Source organism: Fundulus heteroclitus, unplaced genomic scaffold (genome assembly GCF_011125445.2).
Source record: "Fundulus heteroclitus isolate FHET01 unplaced genomic scaffold, MU-UCD_Fhet_4.1 scaffold_49, whole genome shotgun sequence".
Classification (NCBI taxonomy): Eukaryota; Metazoa; Chordata; class Actinopteri; order Cyprinodontiformes; family Fundulidae; genus Fundulus; species Fundulus heteroclitus.
In genome coordinates this window covers 524,219-546,182 of record NW_023396912.1, presented here as the reverse complement: position 1 = coordinate 546,182, position 21,964 = coordinate 524,219, and the positions used below count along the sequence as shown (strand labels likewise).

Genomic DNA, 21,964 nt, shown 5'->3' with positions numbered 1-21,964 from the left:
ATGGAAAAAGACCATTCCAAGTACCTACGAGTTTAGTAAGTAATATAGATTAAAGGGCAGAGAATAGCTGATCATAGTATGATAAGGAACCAGGTCAGTGGATTGATGGACTCCTGATTAAAATTATTTCTACATTGAGTTTAGCTTTTCCTGTAAATTACATGAATTGGACATGTTGCTTACTCTTCTAAATGCTTATAATCACAAACTTACATCTTGATTTTAAAAGTTTACAACCATCACACCCTCTTCCATGTCTCGGTTATTTTTCTTGGTCATTGGACTATTGGATTACTATTTTTATTGGATTAATGGAATTTACTTGCTCCTTATTTTGTGACCCTGGGCTACAGCATGTTTTTCTTCAAATGATCAAATTAGTTACAACAGGCTGAGACTGACAGGATGGTATGAATCCCTCAAAACTATTTCCAGTTATTACATTAATGGTTTCTATTTAAAAAAAAATGTAACCTTTGGTTAAACATACAGGTATTCTCAATGAGATCCAATCTTGCATTCAGCTGGGGCTTCTTTCTCAGCCTCAGCTTGAAGAAGAGCTAGTTTTAACTCAATCTAATATTTTTTACATGGTATCTATATTAACAACTATTGAAAACTGATTACATTTGTTTTCAATAGATGTTAACAAAATACACTTTCATTGATTTTTCATTTCACATGTATGTAGTCTTTTCAATAAAGTTCTAGTTTTCGACAAAGATACAATTCAGCTAACTTTCCCTTTATAGATATGATGATGTGTACAATGGTATATTTTTTATAATACACAGTTAATATTGTGTAAACTGTATGTACCGTCGCTTCATGCATGCTCAGTATGAGGGATTGCTGCAAAGCCATCAACAATGCAGATGACTGCCCACTGTGGCTCTACGCTCTTTCAGGAGGAGTGAATGCTGCTTGGAGAGACTTGATGCAACCTGCTGGGTTTCCTTAGAGAGGAAACTTTCTGACCAACCTGGAGGATCTGATGGAGTCTGACTTTGGAAAGAACCTTGAGATGATGTGTGATGTGAATTGGTGTTATATAAATAAGACTGAATTGAATTAAATGTCTTGAGCAAAGGCTATCCCGTATGTAGAAGGGCTCTTGATATAGATAAAAAGCACTTTCATTTGAACAGATTCCCCCTTTACAAGATGAAAAAAAAACATTTGGTAAACTTTTGACAACATCCTTTCTCCTGAACTGCGGCTGACAACAGAGGCTGTGATTAACATGCTTCAAAGATTCTTTACTGTGGTGAAATCTCTTTTTGGCCACCCTGGCTCAGAGTACACATAATAAAGACAAAAAGATAATAACAATAGGCAACTAGAAAAAGCTGTTCCTGCGTAACAGCGAGTGAGAATGCTAATCTGCAGAATGATTGAGCAGAAGATGCAGAAAACATTGAAATCAGATTTGAAGAATTTGAAAAAATGTAAAAATTTGAAGGGATTTGAGGAATTTGAAAAGGTTTGAAGAATTGAAAGGAATAGAATTTGAAGAAATTTGTAAAAATTTAAGAATTTGAAAAATTTGAAAAAAATTAAGAATTTGAAAAATTTGAAGGAATTTGAAAAATTTGAAGAAATTAGAAAAAAATTAAAAATGTGAAGAAATTTGAAGAATTTGAAAAATTTTGAAAAATTTTAAAAACGTCAAGAAATTTGAAGAATTTGAAGAATTTGAAAAATTTGACGTAGGCCAAATTTCTTGTGGAGCTTTCTCTCTAAAGGAAGTACAGACTCTGTGAAGCAGAAGTTTGTACAAGCTTCCTAGAGCTACTTCCGGTTAGCCGCTAACAAGGTTGTGTTCAGTATCACCGGGGGATTGTACTCTGTCAGTTTGGTCCAAATCCTGTACTGGGAAGTGCCAATACTTAATGTCACCAAACGTGACCAAAGTTCATGGGTCAGATCCACCTCCTTTAGCAACTGAGCCTCACCAAATCTGGGCCCACAACTCAACATTTGACCAAAATGGTCAGTAGCACCATTTCCCACAGGTGGGTGGTGCTGTATTGGCCAATTGGGTCATGTCTGGGCATCATGCCAGGTCCTGTTGGAAGCAAAGGCCCAATAGAAAAGTATGTGAAATCCAAAATGGGACAGAAAAGTGACATGTCGCTGAAAGTCACTTGAAAATTTTAAACTGTCAAGAGGAAGATACTGTGCGAATTTCAGATTGCTACATTAATCACAGCAACTGCAGTGAGAGTTGGAAGTTGCCATTCTATCTCAATGGAGCCTGTCCCTCTGGCCCTCAGAGTTCCGTCGTCATGGAAACTCACTCACACCTGCAGCAGGCCAGTCTACCGAAGTGCAGAGACTTTGCTCAGACTCTGCCTCATTGGATTATAATAGAGAACTTTGCTTCAAACAACGCTCCATATCTCCTGATCCGTATATGGTAGAGATGTAATTTTTTCAGCGTTTAGTTCGTAACGGATAGGAGAACAAGAAAAACTATTGGTTTTTGCTAGAAATATTTTAATTTATGCGTAAAAAATTATTATATAAAGGGGATTTTTAAGGATTTTCAGAAATCCTCTGAAAACGGTCCCGAACAAATCGCTGTAGCTGAAAAAGTATAAGAGATATCAAAATAATTCTTTCACTGTATCAGCAGGTTTTTGAGGACTATGGAGCTCATTTTTATGTTTGTACAAAAATGGGTGTAGGCACAGCGAGGATGTAAAAAAGTGGATGTTGTGGAAGAATGAAGCTCCAAAACGTTTTAAGGAATTTGCACATTCGCTACTCCCGAACAAATTGTTCCTGTGCCAAAACCTTAACAGCTATCGACAAAATTCTTTTTTTGTGAGTGCCAGAAGGGTTGGGACATTCATGTGTGAAAGTCTCATGCCTGTACATGAAACGGTTTAGGAGTAGCGACGATGCAAAAACATGTGATGTTTTGGATTTTCAGGTGTCATTTTTGAAAACCGCTCCATAGGAAATGAATGGGGAAGGTTTCGGGTTAGTGTCGCTCTGAGGTGATTTGCAAAAAATCTAAATCCCACACCAATGATGGTTACATTTTCCGAATCCAGACAAAAATTCCTACGTTTTGATGTATAATTTATGTGAATAGGGTTAAAATTGAGCAAGTGAGAAGAAGTTGTTCGGAGAAGAAGAATTTGTTGAATTTCTAGAGTGCGCACTCTAAAAGAGCCTCCTTGACGACCATAGCAACGCATGTTATTTGCTGAATTTCTTGAAAAGCCAAAATTATTTTAAAGACGTACTATACGAAAATGGTAAAAGATATGAAAAAGCTGAAACATACCATAATAACCAAAAGATATCACTACATTTTAAAAGTTCAATGACATTTCTAGCTGAAAGTAGGCTGAAGCAGTAAGATGTCAAAAAGCTGAAATATTTGAAGAATTTGAAGGATTCTCCATTCAATTTCAATGAGAGCAAAAAACGCACAAAAAGTTAAATATTTTAAATATTATAAAAGTTATAATTACAAAAAGACATAGCAGTAATGTCGTGAACGAGCTGAACGTTTTGATACGAAAATTGTTTAAATCGGTTGAAGTATGCAGGAGTAGTTAGATGCCGAAAAACGTACGGAATAATAATCGACCTGAAGGAACTTAATAAGTGAGAATGCTGTATAGCATTCTCACTGATGAGCAAGGGTTAAAGTGGGTTTTTTTTTCAGCGTTCAAAATATATTAAAAAAAAAACATTTAAAAGTTTGTATGAACTATTTGTCCATCATGAGTCACATGTAACAGACAAAGAGGTATTAAGATGTTTATTGTGCAATGATGGTTTGAGGCTTTGTTTACAGCAATATGTATTGATCAATACTAGACAAGCGCTACAAATGTCTAATTCTTCTCGTCAAGCCACTCCTGAAACAGAGACAACGCCAGAAGCGTCTTACCCCGGTAACGAGAAACGGAACTAAATGGTCCAAAGTCCTGTTTTCAGATAAAAGTAACTTCTGCATTTCATTTGGAACAAGGTCCCAAAGTCTGGATGAGCAGAAGAGAGGCATGGAATCTATGTTGCTTGAAGTCCAGAGGGACGTTTCCACAGTCAGTGATGGTTCTGGTCCACTGGGTAATCTGGGTCTCCATCTAGCTGGACATTCTGGAGCATGTAATGCTTCCCTCTGCAGATAAACTGTATGGAGGGGCTGATTGTATTTTCCAGCTGGACTTGGTACCTGCCCACACTGCCAAAGGTAAAAACAAGTTAGTTCAATGACCAAGGTGCTCCAGTTCCTCAGTACATCTTCCTGCTCTGCCCAATACCAGGCTGAATGAGCCAGAGGGATTTTAAAGATGACGCTAAGGAAGGTGGTGTGACAGAATTAGATACAGAAGAGATGTAGACAGACGACTCACTGTTGATGCCTGAAAGGGAAACGCTGAAAGAAGCTTAAAATATCCCATTTAATTACTTGGACATATTTTCTCTTTTAAAGGGTAAATATTAAGTTCTTCCTTTTTCACACTGAAGTCATTCAGTTGTGGTCTATATAAAGTGGAATTTCAACAATCTACACTCGTTACCAGGTTAGATTCATTGGCTGGAGCTAAACGCCTGGGTTATTCTTTTTATATGTTTGTTTTAGGGCAACATTTCAAAAATCCTCTAACATACACATTCAGACACCCAAAAACTAAAATAATGTCACACAGTCAATGACTGAATGCTCTCATCTATAAGAGTTTTGATTGCTCCGTCTTGCATGTCTTCATGAAGCTCAGGCAGTACATCACTATGACATTACATCATGGGACATTGCACGCCACACCGCCATAAGAAGTTAAAAGTTAAAATACAAATAATACATATTACAAAAAGTGTAAAGCTCAACATGAAGGCTACAAGTCAAACCAGCATTAAACTGTGATAAGCAAACATAAGAAAGTAAACGTTGGCTGCTTGTCATGAAAATAAGTTCTTAAGTCCCGCGAGATTACCAACTCACGCGTGATTTCAGCACCAGCTTCACACCAGAGTTCAGGAGTGGGCATTTTAAGGCTTTTACACAAGAAAACATATATAATTCCATGCCAAATGCATGGAATTATATATGTTAAATGCATACTTAACACCCTCACTGAGGCCGAGAGACCTTTGATGTAACCATCCTGGCAGTCCCAGTGTGCCGTAACTCACCTGATCCTTGGAGGGAAAAGCTGCTGTGGTCCATGCTGTTAACCTTAAATAGGGATAATTTTAGTGCACTAACCTTCAGGCAGCATCTCTGTCTTATAAAAAAATAAGCACAAACATGTTTCTCTGTTCATGTGAGAGTTTATTAAACAAAATAACTTCCTGATACAATCAAACTATTTGAAAAACAAACTCTTTAACTAGATTCACACATCTGCTAATAATAAAAAGGTTAAATACAAAACCATCGATTAACAATCAGTGAGCAACAGAAAAATAAGTGTAGACCAGCACTTCCTAGACAACTAAACAGGTCATCTATGGTTCAGTTTGACTCCAGCATGGAGAGATCTTTGAACGGTAACACCGACTGGCAGGAATATCCGTCAGTCAGCACCAGCAGGTTATGTGAAATAAGCAAAGCTTTGGATAAACTAGGAGTGTGAGGCAGGGATGGAACATTAGTGATGATTATGACCAAAGCCAGGGCAGCAGTTTTTAGCCAGGAGAGGAAGCAGGAGTGGAGCCTCGATAGAAGCAACACAGGTGTAGCTTCTATCCTCTTTAGCCGTTAACAGCTAACAGCCTCAACAAAGAGCCATAAAACCACCACCAGACAAACAACAGGAGGGTGAGGAAGAAGAAATGATTCAACTCAGGAGGTCAGAGGATTGGCTACAGAATTCATTACATACATTCAAATACTACAATGGATGGTGGATTTTAGATACCCTGATTGCCATTGGTTACCCGTAACCGGTTAAATTGTTAGATGTTAGATCAGAACTGCAGCCTTCGGTCTTGTTCACTCCAAAGGTGCTCTACAAGGTTGAGCTCAGGAGTCTTTGCAGGCCAGTAAGGTTTGTTGATCTGCAGCCACAGAAGTGATTGGAACACCTGAATCCATTGATGTGGTTGTGTGCCCCAGTATTATGGTGAATAAACATTGCAAAGTACTTCCAATGATAATATCTACTGTTTAATGAATGTCCACTTGACCTCCAAATGGTTCAATGCAGAGAGATCCATGGTGGGTAGAGTAGCCAGAAATTCTACTTAAGAGAGCAGCTGAAAGCACTGCCATGAATGAAAAGCAATCTGCATGATGGATTGGCATGTTTTGAAGGAAAGATGACAGACAAAGGATAACGTTGCTGAAAGATAATAAAGATTTAATTTTGGTACCACTACAATGAATTGAAAGAAGAAATAATACAGCAAGAGTCAGCCATCATCAGTCAGGGTTTGGACCAGAACATAATATTCCTCAGATGCAGGTGATGTTGCTCAACCCTATATGTCATTCCTGGATAGTCCCTATTCAATGTGATTCTGTTTATGTATCTTTAGGAAAGTTGCAGTATGCTTATCACAGCATTAAGGACTCTCCCCAGTGTGGATCTGCCGATGTCTCTGTAAACTAGATCTCATTTTAAAAGCTGCTCCACACTGGTCACAGCTGTGTGATCTCTCTGCATTGTGGGTTTGTTGATGAACCTTCAAATTAGAAGTATTGTGAAAGGCTGCTCCACACTGGTCACACCTGTATGGTCTCTCTCCAGTGTGGATCCGCTGATGCACCTTTAAATTAGATTTTGTGTCAAACGCTGCAGCACACTGATCACAGCAGTATGGTCTCTCCCCAGTGTGAATCCTTTGATGCACCACTAGGGTGTTTTTTCTTAGAAAAGATGCAGGACACTGGTCACAGCTGTATGGTTTCTTTCCAGTGTGAATCCATTGATGTAACTTAAGCATAGCTAAGGTTCTAAAAGTTGCTTCACACTGGCCGCAGCTATATGGTTTCTCTCCAGTATGGATCCGTTGATGTATCTTAAAATCAGATCTGGCTCTAAACGTTGCTTCACACTGGTCACAACTGTATGGTTTTTCCTTAGTGTGGATCTGTTTATGTCTGTGTAAACTAGATTTATGGTTAAAAGTAGCTTCACACTGGTCACAACTATATGGTCTCTCTCCAGAATGAATCCTTTGATGTCTCTTAACATAAAATCTGGCTGTAAAAGTTGCTTCACACTGGTCACACCTATATGGTCTCTCGCCGGTGTGGCTCCAGTGATGTTTCTTAAAATCAGATATTGTTCTAAAAGTTGCTTCACACTGGTCACAACTATATGGTTTCTCTCCAGTGTGGATTCTGCGATGTTTCTTAAAATCACAATTCGCTTTAAAACTTGCTTTACACTGATCACAGCTGTATGGTCTTTCATCAGTGTGGGTCCGTTTATGCACATTCAAATTAGATTTAGTTTGAAAGGCTGCTCCACACTGGTCACAGCTGTATGGTCTCTCTCCGGTGTGGATCCGTTGATGCACCTTTAAGTTGGAATTAGTGTCAAAAGTTGCACCACACTGGTCACAGATAAATGGTCTCTCCCCAGTGTGGATCCGTTTATGGTTTAGTAAAGTAGATTTAGTTTTAAAAGCTGATCCACACTGATCACAGTTGTATGGTCTCTCTCCAGTGTGGATCCTTTGGTGCGCTGTTAAATTGCACTTAATTTGAAAGGCTGCTCCACACTGGTCACATTTGTATGGCTTCTCTCCAGAGTGGATCCGTTGATGTATTTTAAAATCAGACCTGGCTCTAAAAGTAGCTCCACACTGGTCACAGCTGTATGGTCTCTCTCCAGTGTGGATTCTTTGATGCACTATTAAGGTATTTCTTCTGACAAAGGTTGCAGCACACTCGCCACAGCTGTATGGTCTCTTTCCAGTGTGATTCCATTGATGCTTCTTAAAATCAGCTAAGGTTCTGAAGGTTGCTTCACACTGGTCACAGCTGTATGGTCTCTCTCCAGTATGGATCCGTTGATGTATCCTCAAATCAGATCTGGCTCTAAAAGTTACAGCACACTGGTCACAGCTGTATGGTCTCTCTTTAGTGTGAATTTGTTTATGTCTGTGCAAACTAGATTTACGGTTAAAAGTCGCTCCACAATGGTCACAGCTATATCCACATGGATCCACGCTCTCTCCAGTGTGGATCCTTTGATGCAACATTAAATTAGATTTAGTTTCAAAAGTTTCTAAACACTGGACACAGCTGTACTTTTTTGCTCCAGTCTGACCATGCGCCGTTCCTTTAGATGGTGCGGTGAGGGCTCCACCAGTCTGATGATCTTCATGTTCCTATGTTTACACAGAGGGAGAGATAAAAGCTTTATTTCTTTATTTTTATTTTAGACAATAAAACAATTTGAAGCCAAAATGACATAAAGGTAGCATCAGTATTAACAGCCATCTGACTTTGAAACCTAACAAACACGAGATGTGTTTAATATGTGAAGGCAGCTGGTTCCACAGCTTCGTCATTCTAGAGCTAAGCCTGTTTGCCTCTTGTCTTCAAGGAGCAATAAGCGATAATTTGACCACTAGGTGGGTCGTTGAGCACTGTCTGGAGAGAAAAACCAAGATATGTCACAAGCCATGGCTCTTTACCTCCACTCCAGTTACAACCCACCAACGCCCTGAAGCTTGTTCAGATGAAACTGGTGAGAGTAAAGATTACTGTCCTTTCAAGCTTTATGGTAACGACTTCAGTCGACAAACCAACTTACCCATTCCTTGGCTAATGTGCTTGCTAAAAAAGCATCTGCGTAAAAAGAAACGTAAAGGATGCCACTTTGTTTTTTGGCCTTTGGTTTCCTATTACTGCCACCCACTGGACTGAAGGTGAAGTGCAGTTTTCTGCACAACTTCCTGGTGCATCATTAGGGTACTTTAAATAAATGACCAGTGGCAATGGTAATGTCCCAACTTATTACCATACCTATTTGTCATCAGCAAATTGACAGGCAAATGGAAGAACACGGCGGCACATAATACTTTAAAACACGAGAAGTAACTGGACATTGACTAATACATCTTAGAATAGAATATTTTAAACATGTTTTTTTTTTCTTTGCATCATGGTTAAGAATCTAATCGACCATAATGTTTTTTTCTCTGTTTTCAACATTTTATTTAAATATTACATTTGAATGTTTTCCAACATGTTTTACTATTTCTTGTACTTTAAATTCTGCTGTGAATTTTCTGACCTTGTTTTTGTCAAAATCTCTTTTTACAGTTGTCTTGTACATTTCTGCTTCATTTTCAAAATAAGGTGGGCTGTCCTTTGTTGTGTATAAACAAAAACAAAAATTCCAAAGAATAACTTTTAAAAACCTCTATAAACCCTGATGAAGTCTATCCTTCAGGGCTGGATTAAAACCTTTGTAAGGTGTTTAGTCTGAATAATGATCTAACAGGATGAGATGTTTCCTTCACCTGTTTGTGTCGATCAAAAATCTCCAAAATTTTCTTATATATTTCTGCACAGAATCACTGAAAATATTTTAAAAATGTTTGTTTCTTTCTTCTTGTTGCTTTCCTGTAGTTTTGATCGCTATAGAAATGAAAAAGACCTGAACACTGACCTGTAGGTCACTGGGACCAGAGGAGGCGGCTGGGTCGGTCTGGTCTGTGGTGGTCAGAGTGTGGAGGTCCGCTTCTGGGTCCTGGTGTTCCTCTTGGTGTTCCTCAACTTTTACCTCCATATTCTCCTGCTGCTTCACCTCAACCTTTATTTCGTAGTTCTCCTCCTTTACCTCAATCTTCATCTCACAGTTATTATCCTCCACCTCAATCTTCATCTCACACTTCTCCATCTTCATCTCATGGTTCTCCTCCTCCACCTCAATCTTCATCTCATGGTTCTCCATTCTTCTGCTCCTGCCTGATGAACTCTTCAGTCTTCAGATGTTCCGATTCTTCAGCTGAAGCTCTGGGTAGAGATGTTCTCAGCCGAACCCTGTTAGAAACAACAGCTGATCAGGTTAAAGGATTCTTAGACATTTGGCTAATTTAACAAAACGTACACCCACTGTCAGGGTTTCAATTTTTTAGAAAATCATTAAAATATTTGGTCTTTGCAGTGTTATAAAATTCCTCAAATACAACTTGACTTCCCATTACTTCCTGTCCAGTTTCATTAAAGGATCTGATTGGTCGATCTGAACATGTGTCAGCTTCCTGTCTCTGTAGCCTCACTTTGCCCAGATCTGAAACTTCTACCCAACAGATTTTTAACACGCCTCAGTAGATTGATGGAAAACCAATAGTGATCAACCCTCACACCAACAGATGGTTCCAACAACACTGGACCCAAAGTGACTCCGGAAACTCGGTCATGTTGATAGTACACCAGTAAACAGCGGTACGTAGGACACAGCATTACCGAGGCTTTTATTCTGAGATTTTCTTCCGTGAACAATGGCTTTGTCGAGTGCGTTACACTTTGGATGATACGTTCTTCAAAAGGTACGAAGCCAAGATCGCTCTCCTTAGTGGGGGGCACTACACTGTGGAGAAATAAGGTCCTTGAAGTCGTTGGACGCTGCCGCTGGCAAGCTAAAGGAAGCAGAGCTGCAGGCTAGTTTAGTTGTCCCCCCCCCCGGTTGTCGTAATAATTATCCTAAACATTTATTGCTTACATGTCACAACTATAGGAACCGTCTAATGTGACCTACGATGTGGTATGACTGAATTATAAACCGCGGAATTGGCGTTTTCTTGTTTGTGCTAAGGTTAGCTTAGCGGCTATCTTCATTTATTTCATTGAGTATGTGTAGCTGGTTAGCGCAGCACCAAATCTTAATCAGTAGGTTGAAGCAGCAACAAGTACAAATGTCCAAACTGGCCTTTGGAGGAAAATAAGTCGCCTTTAATGTTCAATTTTATATTTAGTTAGAGTGTTTAATGGCTATTTCTGATTGAAATATTAACTTTTAATGTGTATAATTAAATTACAAATCAGCCAATTTGTATAGTGCATATTTTGCTTTAGTGAATGCTATCTATGTGGTGTTGAACTATTTTAAGTTTTTGTTTTCATGTGCATTGACTATTAGCTAGTGCCATTTATTTGAATTTTTTTGTGCACACTTGATTTATATCAGAAATGTGTGTTATTGAACATTAGTTCTGTTTTATTGTGCAGGTCAGGCGGTATATTTTGATGGAGGAGGTCTAGACCTACATAAAGACCATAACATGGTGGAGACTGGTGGTTGGGGGCTCCTTGCACCCAATGAACACTTTTATACTTCTATATTTATTCACCTGAGCATTTTTTTATTATTTCTTTCCATTGGTTCTGGTGTATTTCTGCTCTTATGCGTGCTAAATTTCTTAATGGCCATTTGGTATAGATTTTTACACTGTAGTTGTAAATATTGTTTCTGTCTTTCTGTTTTAAATACATGGCCAGAAAATGCTAAATCTTCAGTCTCTGTCCAAACCTTCAAAGAGTCACGACCCGTTCTTCTGGCCTTCTGACCTTTTATTACACAACAGATTTACTAAGCATTTACATTTGCAGTATATTGTGTTAGAACACACAATATACTGTATAAAGAACAAGATTCTCATCACAGGCATTTACTGACTGATATATTTGCTTATACCAGTCTTACATCTTCACTTACAGACGGTGTCATAGTTTTGTTTTTAAACACATTTAAACTAAACTTACCACTAATTAAGGGATCAGAGCAGATCTGTGTTTGATGACTGACTCTCGATGCTTAATACCAAAGTTTGCTCACCTTCACTTAATCAGATTTCCGGGATGTAATGAAAACTTCTCTTTACTGTTTTATCTTCTTTATTTTTCACAAGAATTAAGAAGTTTTTATTTCCACGGCGTGTTACTGTGGTGAACTTCTTTTCAGGAAATTCTCCAGCTCAGGATACACGCAGTGCCACAGCTCCCGGGGCGTCAGCATTCAGGCTGTTGGTGTTTCCTGGGGCTCCTCTCTGGAAGATGCAGTAAAACAAGTTAATGACAGAATTAATATTTAGAGAATCAATTCTAATCAAAAGCGTAATTAAAACAAAGGAATGTTACCATTTAAAAAGATAATTTAGATTAACCGGACACTTCATTAGGTACACCTGTCCAACTGCTCGTTAACGTAAGTTTCTAATCAGCCAATCACGTGGCAGCATTTAGTGATGTAGACGTGGTCGAGACGAGCTGCTGCGGTTCAAACTGAGCATCAGAAAGGAGATTTAAGGGACTTTGAACGTGGTTGTTTCAGAAACTGCTGATCTACTGGGATTTTAACCCACAACCATCTCTAGGTTTACAGAGAATGGTCTAAAAAAAGGGAGAATATCCAGTTAGCGGCGGTTCTGTGGGTGTTAACGCCTCATTGAGGTCAGAGGTCAGAGAAGAATGGCCAGACTGGTTCAGACAGGAAGGTAACAATAATTAAAGGAACCGCTGGTTACAACCAAGGTCTGCAGGAGAACATCTCTGAAGGTACAACACGTGGAACCTTGAGAACCTTGAGGTGGATGTTCTACAGCAGCAGCAGAACACACCAGGTTCCCCTGCTGTCAGCTGAGAACAGGAAACTGAGGCTATAATTCACACAGGATCACCAAACCTGGACAACAGAAGATCAGATAAATGTTTTCTGCTGACTTCATGTTAATATGGACCAAAGTCTGAGGAACGTTTCCAGAACCGGTTCTAGCATTAATAAACCTTATAAAGGTAGAGAATTCAGAACTGATTTGGGTCAGGACGTCAGAACCAGAGCAGCTACAGCAGCTAGCAGCTATGCTAAAGGAAGTGGGTTCCCCTGTAGACCGCCAGCAGAACCTCCTACTGAGCGAACGTGTCCAGAGCGGGTCCCGCTGAGCGAAGCTGCTGAGGTCCAGCTGGGCTCTCAGACCTCCAGCCTGTCGGAACCGAGCCTTAAAGACTCCTTTGGACTCACCCGGTGCAGCTTCCAGCTCCGAGCCGTGGGGGAGTCCCGCTTCTCCTCCGGGTTCTGGAGCGGATCCAGCGGTCAGTCGGAACCGGGACGCCTGCTGGACTGGATCCTGGTTGGGTGTGGTTGGTTGTGGACCGAGCGGTTCGGATGGTGGGAAGCTGTGAAAGCGTCCAGCAGCAAACAATGGAAACAGCAGCTAGCTGCTGGTAGCGGAAATCAGACTTCTTGGTGTTTATTGGCGGTCAGCAAACAGCGGATTGCTGCTCTAGCGCCACCATGTGGTGAGGAGGAGTGGATCTGAACGCTACTGCAGCCTGGATCCTTTACCTGGAGGAGACCATTAAAAGCTTCCTCACACCTCTCACTTCTGCACTTACTTTAAGCAAATCACACAAATATACTTTCACTTTCATTCTGCTCAGATTTTTATTTATTCCTCCTACTTCTGATATTTTATGGACTTAGAGTCAGTCAAACTTTATTCTCATTCAGCTGCTCGACGACAACAGAGCAAAATTATGTTGTGCAGCTCTAAGTATAAATATACTATAATATATCTAATAATGATATATATATATATATATATATATATATATATATATATATATATATATATATATATATATATATATATAATATATATCAGCAGGAGAACATGTCATAAAACAGGATCCTTTCATCTGAATCTGTTTGTCTTGAGTTAGTTTAAATAAATCAACTAAATATAGTTTCAACAATAAAATAAAAAAAAAGGCATTTCTAAATTATACCAATCAATCACTCACTTTATTTTGGTAAATTGTCCACATTAATCACAGGAAACACCAAAGAACAAAAATAAGCAAACCCACAATTTACCAAAAAAGGAATATGCTAAAGCAAAGCTTATTCTTGTTCTGTTTCTATACCTTACAACCTACCAGGATATCTTCACAATAGATATATAAATCTACGTAACACCGTAAGATTTTATCATTTTACATTTTAAAGCTCTTTTAAAGTTCACCAAGAAAGGACAAAACTTAAAATCATCATCATACCAACACAAAAACATTTGTGGAAATATGTGCAGAGTGGCAAACAATATTCCACGATCCATTAACACGATCCATTAACCTCTCCTGTGTGCAGCTGGAGAGCCGTTCTGTGTTCTAGATTAATTACTCAACCAATCAAATAAAGCTCTTAAACCTTTTCTGCATGTGGGTCAAAGCAATAAAATCATGACGTGGTCATCATCTGCTATTTAAAAAACAGAAGCAAAGTTCATAAATGATTAGTGGGCAATCAAACTTCACTGTTAACAGAAGTCTGGAAATGTAAAATAAGGCGGTCATTTATCTAAGTAAAGCTTTTTTTATAGTAAACGGTGAACTTTATTTTTCAAAGGTTTCAACTTGACGCTTCTTCCTGTTATTCAGTCCAGATTTGATATTTTCTGAGGTCAAGAAGTTTTCTTTACCATTATAAACCTGAAAATATTCACATAAACTGAACCAATAAACCATTGGACGGCGTTCAGCCTCGTACTCCTGTACTACGCAGTGCGTACTTTCTGCTGTACCAGAACGTACTGTGGTGATGAGAAAAGGCCGACTTTCTCTGTCAACCACAGAAAAGCCTCGTCGTCAGAATACAGACCCAGAAAACTTTACAGTTTTTATTGATTTCTTTGACACAGCAGTCAACTCAAAACCCACATTTTTCAAAACAGTTAACGCAGAGGCCTAAACAGTGGCACCAATGGTCAAAATTAAACATTTTGTTTGCAAAACGCTCCAACTCTGCCAAAACATTTAAAATATGAACCAAAAGCAAATTTTACCCTCAAACAACACAACCTGCACACAAATGTTTGAGCCCTTCCAATCATTCGTTACACAAGGGGCAACAAAATACAAAATACCACACTCAATGTGAATCAGTGCAGCATTGTTGGTTCATTGTAGCCAAAGACTGTACGCAGCTTACATGGCAGTGTCTTTTGTAGTCAAATTTGCCTTCTTGCAAAAAATAGATCCAGAATCAGATATGCTGTGATCCACATTTTATTGATTATTCATTCTTTATTTCAGATTGTGGCTACATTCCAACAGAAGATACTAGAGCTGTCTGTCTCTTCTAGTCTCTTCTCTCTTGATGAATAGGCCACACGGCCTCATCTACGTCACATTCAATATTTTCCCTTGTGATGCACCTAGGGAAAAATCTTCTTGCATGCCTGATCCATCCTTGACATGCCTCTGCATCTACATCTTGTGCAGCAGCAGTCATTGCATTGAGCAAGGGCGTCTGCTCATAGGGGCAGTGATCATATACCTTCCATCTCCATGCACTGAAGAATTCCTCTATAGGAATAGATAGAGATGTATAAACTGTATAGCAGCAATACATGCTCTCCCATTGAAAAACTCTTACCATGGATGCAACCGTGTTTCTATTGAGAAAAGTTTGGACTCTTTGTCCCGCCCCTCTAAGTGAAAGGCCATGATTTACCACATGATCAATCATAGTTGCCTGAATTTCATCTGTAACTTGAGCTCTTCCAGCTACACCTCCACCTCACACACGGACTCCTCTTCCTCATAATCTTCTTCCTCTGACCCATCTACCTCTTACTCTGACTCTCATCTGCCTTAGACCATTCATGCTTGAAAAGAACAACACACAACATGGCACCTTTTACTTAATGTAAGTGACAGTGAAATGATTTATTTCTTGGAAAAATGTATGTTTATTTCAGATTATGTATTTTAAGTTGTTTAGTTCAAATTTTGAGGTTTATGTAAAATTATTGTATTTTATTTCTTTTGAAACCATTTGTTGAAAGTTATCGCGAGATTTGCGTATATAAGAAAGGTAGCGAGATTTGCATGAGAGAAGGAGCAGAAATCTGGGAAAGAGTAGCAGTCTCGTATTTGCTGTAGCTGTAAAGGTATTTGTATTTATGTTTGTAATATTTTGTAAATTTATTGGTTATGGTGTTTTAATTACTTAATATTTAATTTAGAGTGGACAAAGAAGAATTAATCTATTAAAGACCTCCGAAGTGGCAGGCGGTCACGAGGTAACTTTGTTACAGTATGTGTCACCTGACTGTCTGTAAATGTATCCATTTCTAAAGCTTGTCTTTATTTTTGTAGTTTTCACGGCGTTTATTAAAGAGCCCGTTTTGAAGGAAGCCGTGCCAGTGTTGTCACTTTGGAGCAACACTTAAAGCCTGTAAACTGACTGCAAATTGAAAAATTGTGTAAAGAGTGTCAAACAGGTGCTTCAGTGATTTCATTCTGATCAAGAAGTTTCTAAAAGCTTGGAACATAAAGTTTCTGTTTTGCTACCACAGCTAAAGCCGGGCGTACACTGTACGAGTTTTTCCCCTTTTCGGGCCGATTCTTCAGTCGTGCGAGCATTTTTTGAATCGGGCCGAATTTCAGCTTGATCGTAGAGGGGGGGGAGGAGGGGGGACTGGCTTCTCACGACTACCTCCAGATCAGGAATCGGACGATCGGTGAAAATCAAACATGTTTGAAATTCAGTCGGCTGTCGTGAGGTTTTCCTGAGCGCATCCTGCTGTTCAAGCAGAGCTACGAGGGGGCGCCCTCCCCTCCTCTCCGTCCCCGCCAGCGGAGGGAGGGAAGCGGGCGTCCCTGAAGCAACCTCCGGCCGGTGTTGGGGAGGGCGAGCCGTCCGGTCCGCGCAACGCGCTGGCCGCCTGTTTCTCGGCACTCCTCCGCGGTCCGCAACGCGCTGGCCGCCTGTTTCGGCACTCCTCCGCGGTCCGCGCGTTTCGGCACTCCTCCGCAGTCCGCGCAACGCGCTGGCCGCCTGTTTCGGCACTCCTCCGCTTGCTGGGGGTGGGGGGGGTGGGGGGGTGCGGGCCGGGCGACCTGCCGTGCCGCGATGCCGCCGGTGCGTCTCGTCCCTCCTCTCTCCCCTCCTCTCTCCCCTCCGTTCCCCCGACGCCCGGTGCCTCCTGCGGGCCTCGCCAGAGCTGGGCTCGAACCCCTGCTCTGGGTCCCTGTCACCCACCGTCGCTCGCCTGCCTCTGCCACCACAGCGAGCGGTCCCAGAGGGGACACGACGTACAGTGTGAGCAGTCCGGTCTCGTCCGAGCGTCGCGCCGCACAGATCGTGAGCGGTGAACTTTTTAAACCCCTCGGTTCCGTCGCACAGTTTGAGATGTATATAAGTACCACAACTGAAAAACTCGTACAGTGTACGCCCGGCTTAAAGCAATGGAGTTTGGACTCCATGAATGACATCTGTGTTAACTGTTTTGCAAAAGGGTGGGGAAAATGAGTCAAACCAATGAGAATGGGTTAACTCATTAGCAAGAGGTGTCTTTTGCTCTGCAGAGATGGTGATGATGAAAACTGAGAGGTTGCCAGTTTCTTCAAACAGGTCAAAGCAACCAATACAAACTGTAATAGAGCTGATGTAAAGAAAGCTTTCTAAATATCAGACGTCTGTTTTTTAATATTTTGATTTTATAAATTATTTTCCCTTTGAGGGACGGCTTGGACTTGAATTTAGTTGTGAATTAAACAAAGTCACACTGCAGCTGTTCTTTTTTTGTTATTTTGTGATGTCTGCAGTTACAGCCACCATTTATGTAATTTAGTTTTCATATAGGGTGTCATTCACAGAGCCATTTCATTATTTGGAATTTATTTATTACCATTACACTGGATTCCAAAATCAGTGCCCACATTTTGGTTTAGCCTGTTTTTGTGATGACTCTGTTTAATTTATACTCTGAGTGTTTCAGTTGCTCCAGTCTTGTGTAAATGTGAACAGAACAGATGAAGAGAGGCGACCTCGGCTCCCTGCTTCGTTTTATTGTTTATAGAACACATTATATATTTGCCTTACATGTCTTTTTAACCAAGAGGCAGAAACCACATCAGTGTTATGGAGGAAATGGGTTTAGATTTATTTGGTTTAATTAGGTTTTTAATGTTTTGCTCCACGTGTTTCTTTAGTGGACTGATCAGCAACTATTTAAGTTCCTTTGTCTCATTAAGGGAGGTCAGTTTGTTTGAGTTAGTTTTGTTCTGTTACTGGTTATTTTGAGTAGATTTTGTTCCTTTGATCTCTTTTCTGGATCTATTATTGTCTATCTTTTACATTTTATCTTTTTTTGGGTTAAATAAAGAAAGCTGTTTGTTGTGCCTGACGGTCCTCACTGCTCGGTCCATCACAGATTGGGTCTACCATAAATGACCATGCTAGCTTAGGATAACTGTTAGCATCTGAACTGAGCAGAGAAATTATCAAATATATAAAAATTTAATTGATAAAAATGAATGTCCTAAAAATATAGCAGCATTTTTTCAGTCTAACAAATTGAAAATAGTTCCAGCAGCAGAAAAACTGGTTTCAGGCAAACCTGTTGCTGTGATTCTAAATAATGTTTGTGATCTTTAACTGTGTAGTTCTGCATCTTCTGCTCCGTTCCAGAATGTGAGGCTATGGAGGCCAAACCTGCTACAGCCGTGGTTACTAGGAGAGGATTTCCACAAATTAAATGCTGAAATGACAAATATGTTTCCTTAGATGGTGCAAAAAGAGTGGCTTTGCATCGGAAATTTAGATAAAACAGTTAATTTTAATGTGAATATTTAAAAAAAATTCTTGAAAAATAGCAATCATAAAGGACGAGGAATCTGGGGGTTATAATTGGGCTGATTTGTGGGGAAAAAGATCCTGCACTGCAAAAACGGAACTAGAAATAAGTAAAATATTCTTAAAATGTGTGTATTTGTCCTTGATTTGAGCAGATAAATTAGAAGATTTGCCAATGGAATAAGAATTTTGCACTTAAAATAGGAACAATTCATCTCAATCATCTTATTTCAAGTGCAGGATGTCTAATTATCTTATTTTAAGGGTCAAAATACTCATTCCATTGGCAGATAATCTTATTTACCTGCTCAAATCAAGGATAAATACTTATTTTTAGATCTGTTTTTGCAGTGTGAAACGTATCAAACCATATAAACTGGAGCATTAATGCGTAGAGAGCAGAGCTTTCATGGTGAGGAGTGCGTCCCCTGGGGGCCCAGAGCTCTTCAGGGGGGAAGTGACAGAGGAAAAATAAATTACAAACAGTAACGAGCTAACTTAAGCTAGCCTGTGGCTGTCTGTGGAGACCGAGTATCCCCCCCCCCCCCATCTCCAAAAGACGCCCTACTAAACATTTCTAGGATTTGATTAAAGGTTAGATTTTCAGCGTGGTTGGTGTGTTTTTAACTTTATGTTGGTTCAGCGTTGCTGGAATATTTGTTTCTTTGAACATGTTGAGTTTTCAGGAGTTCAGCTGGGAGAGTGAAGACAGTCTAAGCTGCACTCAACTCTCTGGTTTGTGTCTGGCCTAACTTCGTCATCGTCACATGTTGCTGCAGAAGCAACGACTTTCTCTGGTTGTTGGAAATGACAAAATCTAAATAAACTGATCAACGATGGATTGGAAACAAAAGTTAATAATGAGCAGCTGATTAATCCAAAAGAAACAGCAACTGAACTCCATAATTCATTTATAAACTCTGTTAATGAAATAACAGACGTTCAGTCAGACGTATCCTGAACAGTTTACAGTTTATAGTTCAGACTAAATCTCTGATGTAGAAGCGGCTAACATGATTCAGTCAATGAAAGACGTACATGGTCACTTATTTCCTGAAAATACTCAATAACACGCCTGATAAATTTATCTATCAGAGCGACACTTCCGTTAGGTTGGAAGGCAACAGTTTATAAACCAGGAGACTAAATGAATATTTCTATCGTCTCATCAGCGTCCTCCCTGCTGCGTCTAAGGCTGCTGAATAAACTGCTGAATAAAAACCTCAGCCACCATTTTTCCTCTGCACACACGTAGTTTGAGGCTATCATCTCTAAACAGAGACAGAAAACTGCGTCTTCATGGAAACAGAGAAATCTTTGCCTGATTAAAGCTACTGTTGGTGCTCCATACAGTAGACCACTGGGCTGGACAATACAGGGGAAAAAAGCACATTTATATTATAAAAATCATACTGATCAATATCAATAATTATGAGCAAATTCAAAACATTTATTTTAAGAGCAGCCCTGGTCATTTTACGCTGTTACTCAGGACTTACAAGCTTCTGCGTTACATTAACGCACAGTTTACTGAGTGTATATAGCTTCTGTATATATATATCCTTTTTATTTCTTATTTTACTGTATTCTTATTTTTGTCTGCACCATCAACACCAAGTCAAATTCCTTGTAAGTGCAAACCTACTTGTCGATTAAACTTGATTCTGATTCTGATTGCTTAGCCGTTGCTTAGCAACCTTTTTTAGATACAGAAACTAACCCTGAATTCAAACTTAACCCTTTATTGCTATAATGTTATAATCTGGCTCATTTACAGTCTGTACAGAAGTGTGTGATTGTGCATTAATGTGCACAGCCCTGAATAAATAAATAAATAAATAAATACAGTGAGTACGGAAAGTATTCACAACCCTTTAAATTTTCCACTCTTTGTTTCATTGCAACCATTTGATGAAATCAAAAAGTTAATTTTATTTCTCATTAATGTACACTCAGCACCCCATTTTAACAGAAAAAACAGAAATATAGAAATGTTTGCCAATTTATTAACAACAGGGTCATTGTCCTGTTGGATGGTGAACCTTCAGCCCAGTCTGAGGTCCTGAGCTCTGGACGAGGTTTTATTCCAGGATATCTCTGTACTCTGCATTCATCTTTCCTTCAACCAGTCGTCCTGCCCCTGCAGCAGAAGAACAGCCCACAGCATGATGCTGCCACCACCATGCTTCACTGTTGGGACTGTATGAGCAGGTGATGAGCAGAGCCTGGTGTTCTTCACATATACCAGTTAGAATTAATGCCAAAAAGTTAAATCTTCATCTCATCAGACCAGAGAATCTTATTTCTGACGGTCTGTGAGTTCTTCATGTGTTTTAGGCAAACTCCATGCAGGCGTTCATGTGTCTTACATTAAGGAGCGGCTTCCATCGGCCCATAAAGCCCCGACTGGTGGATTGATGCAGTGATGGTTGACTTTGTGGAACTTTCTCCCATCTCCAGACTGCATCTCTGGAGCTCAGCCAGTTGATCTTTGGGTTCTTCTTTATCTCTCTCACCAAGGTTCTTCTCCCCCGTAGCTCAGGTTGACCGGACGGTCAGCTCTAGGAAGAGTTCTGGTCGTCCTAAACGTCTTCCATTTAAGGATTATGGAGGCCGCTTTGCTCTTAAGAACCTTAAGAGCTGCAGAAATGATTTTGTAACCTTGGCCAGATCTGTGCTTCACCACAATTCTGTCTCTGAGCTCTTCAGGCAGTTCCTTCAACCTCATGGTTCTCATTTGCTGACACACTGTGAGCTGTAAGGTCTTACATAGACAGGTGTGCCTTTCCTAATTAAGTCTAATCAGTCTAATTAATTAAACACAGCTGGACTCCAATAAAGGAGTAAAACATCTGTAGGAGGATCAGAAGAAATGGACAGCATGAGTTAAAATATGAGTCTCACAGCAAAGGGTGTGAATACTTATGACCATGTGATATTTCAGTTTTTCTATTTTAGTACATTTTTAAAAATTCCTACATTTCTGTTTTTTCTGTTAAAATGGGGTGCTGAGTGTACATTAATGAGAAGCAATGAAACAAAAAGTGGAAATTTAAAGGGGTGTGAATACTTTCCGTATTCACTGTAAATAAGATTTAAAAAGGGACAAAAGAGAGGGACTTTCCTAATTGATTAAAATGCATGCTCATCTAATGTTAAAGATAATAAATAAAATGTCATATCTCAGAAATTAGAGGCTTCATTTCTGTGATTTACACCTTATCTTGTTTTACTATAATGGTTAGAGGTTAAAATATGACAAAAATGATACTAAAATAGGAGATATATGTCTAATAAGAATGCTTGAAGAGTCCATATTTAGCAATAGATAACTAGGTTCAATTTACAGGATTTAGGGATTGAACTGAAGGACACATTTCCATTTATTTAGA

General features: G+C 39.6%; 2 protein-coding genes across 11 annotated transcripts in view; one reads left to right on the top strand and one right to left on the bottom strand.

Moving 5' to 3' along the window:
* The window catches only part of LOC110367769 (zinc finger protein 239-like), a 577,202-nt gene that overhangs the window by 211,077 nt on the left and 344,161 nt on the right, over positions 1-21,964 (top strand). The gene's annotated exons all lie outside the window — the stretch shown is intronic.
* LOC105922767 (zinc finger protein 271) lies at positions 5,279-13,235 on the bottom strand. 3 transcript variants are annotated; one of them, XM_036132289.1, is made up of 4 exons: positions 12,951-13,235; positions 11,696-11,979; positions 9,600-9,973; positions 5,279-8,310 (listed from the first exon to the last, which is right to left on the bottom strand). In XM_036132289.1, the coding sequence occupies exons 3-4, from the start codon at positions 9,882-9,884 to the stop codon at positions 6,535-6,537; spliced, it is 2,061 nt and encodes a 686-aa protein (XP_035988182.1). In that variant the 5' UTR covers positions 9,885-9,973; positions 11,696-11,979; positions 12,951-13,235; the 3' UTR covers positions 5,279-6,534. The 3 variants fall into 3 exon arrangements, with proteins under 3 accessions (XP_035988182.1, XP_035988181.1, XP_035988183.1); XM_036132288.1 differs by having other exon boundaries at positions 11,769-11,979; XM_036132290.1 differs by lacking the exon at positions 11,696-11,979.

Bases quoted from the DNA above. Each gene is read 5' to 3' on its own strand.
- LOC105922767 (XM_036132289.1), bottom strand. From the start codon at position 9,884: ATGGAGAACCATGAGATGAAGATTGAGGTGGAGGAGGAGAACCATGAG. The intron at 8,311-9,599 runs GTCAGTGTTCAG...GTGTAAACATAG, and splicing joins CTGGTCCCAGTGACCTACAG to GAACATGAAGATCATCAGAC.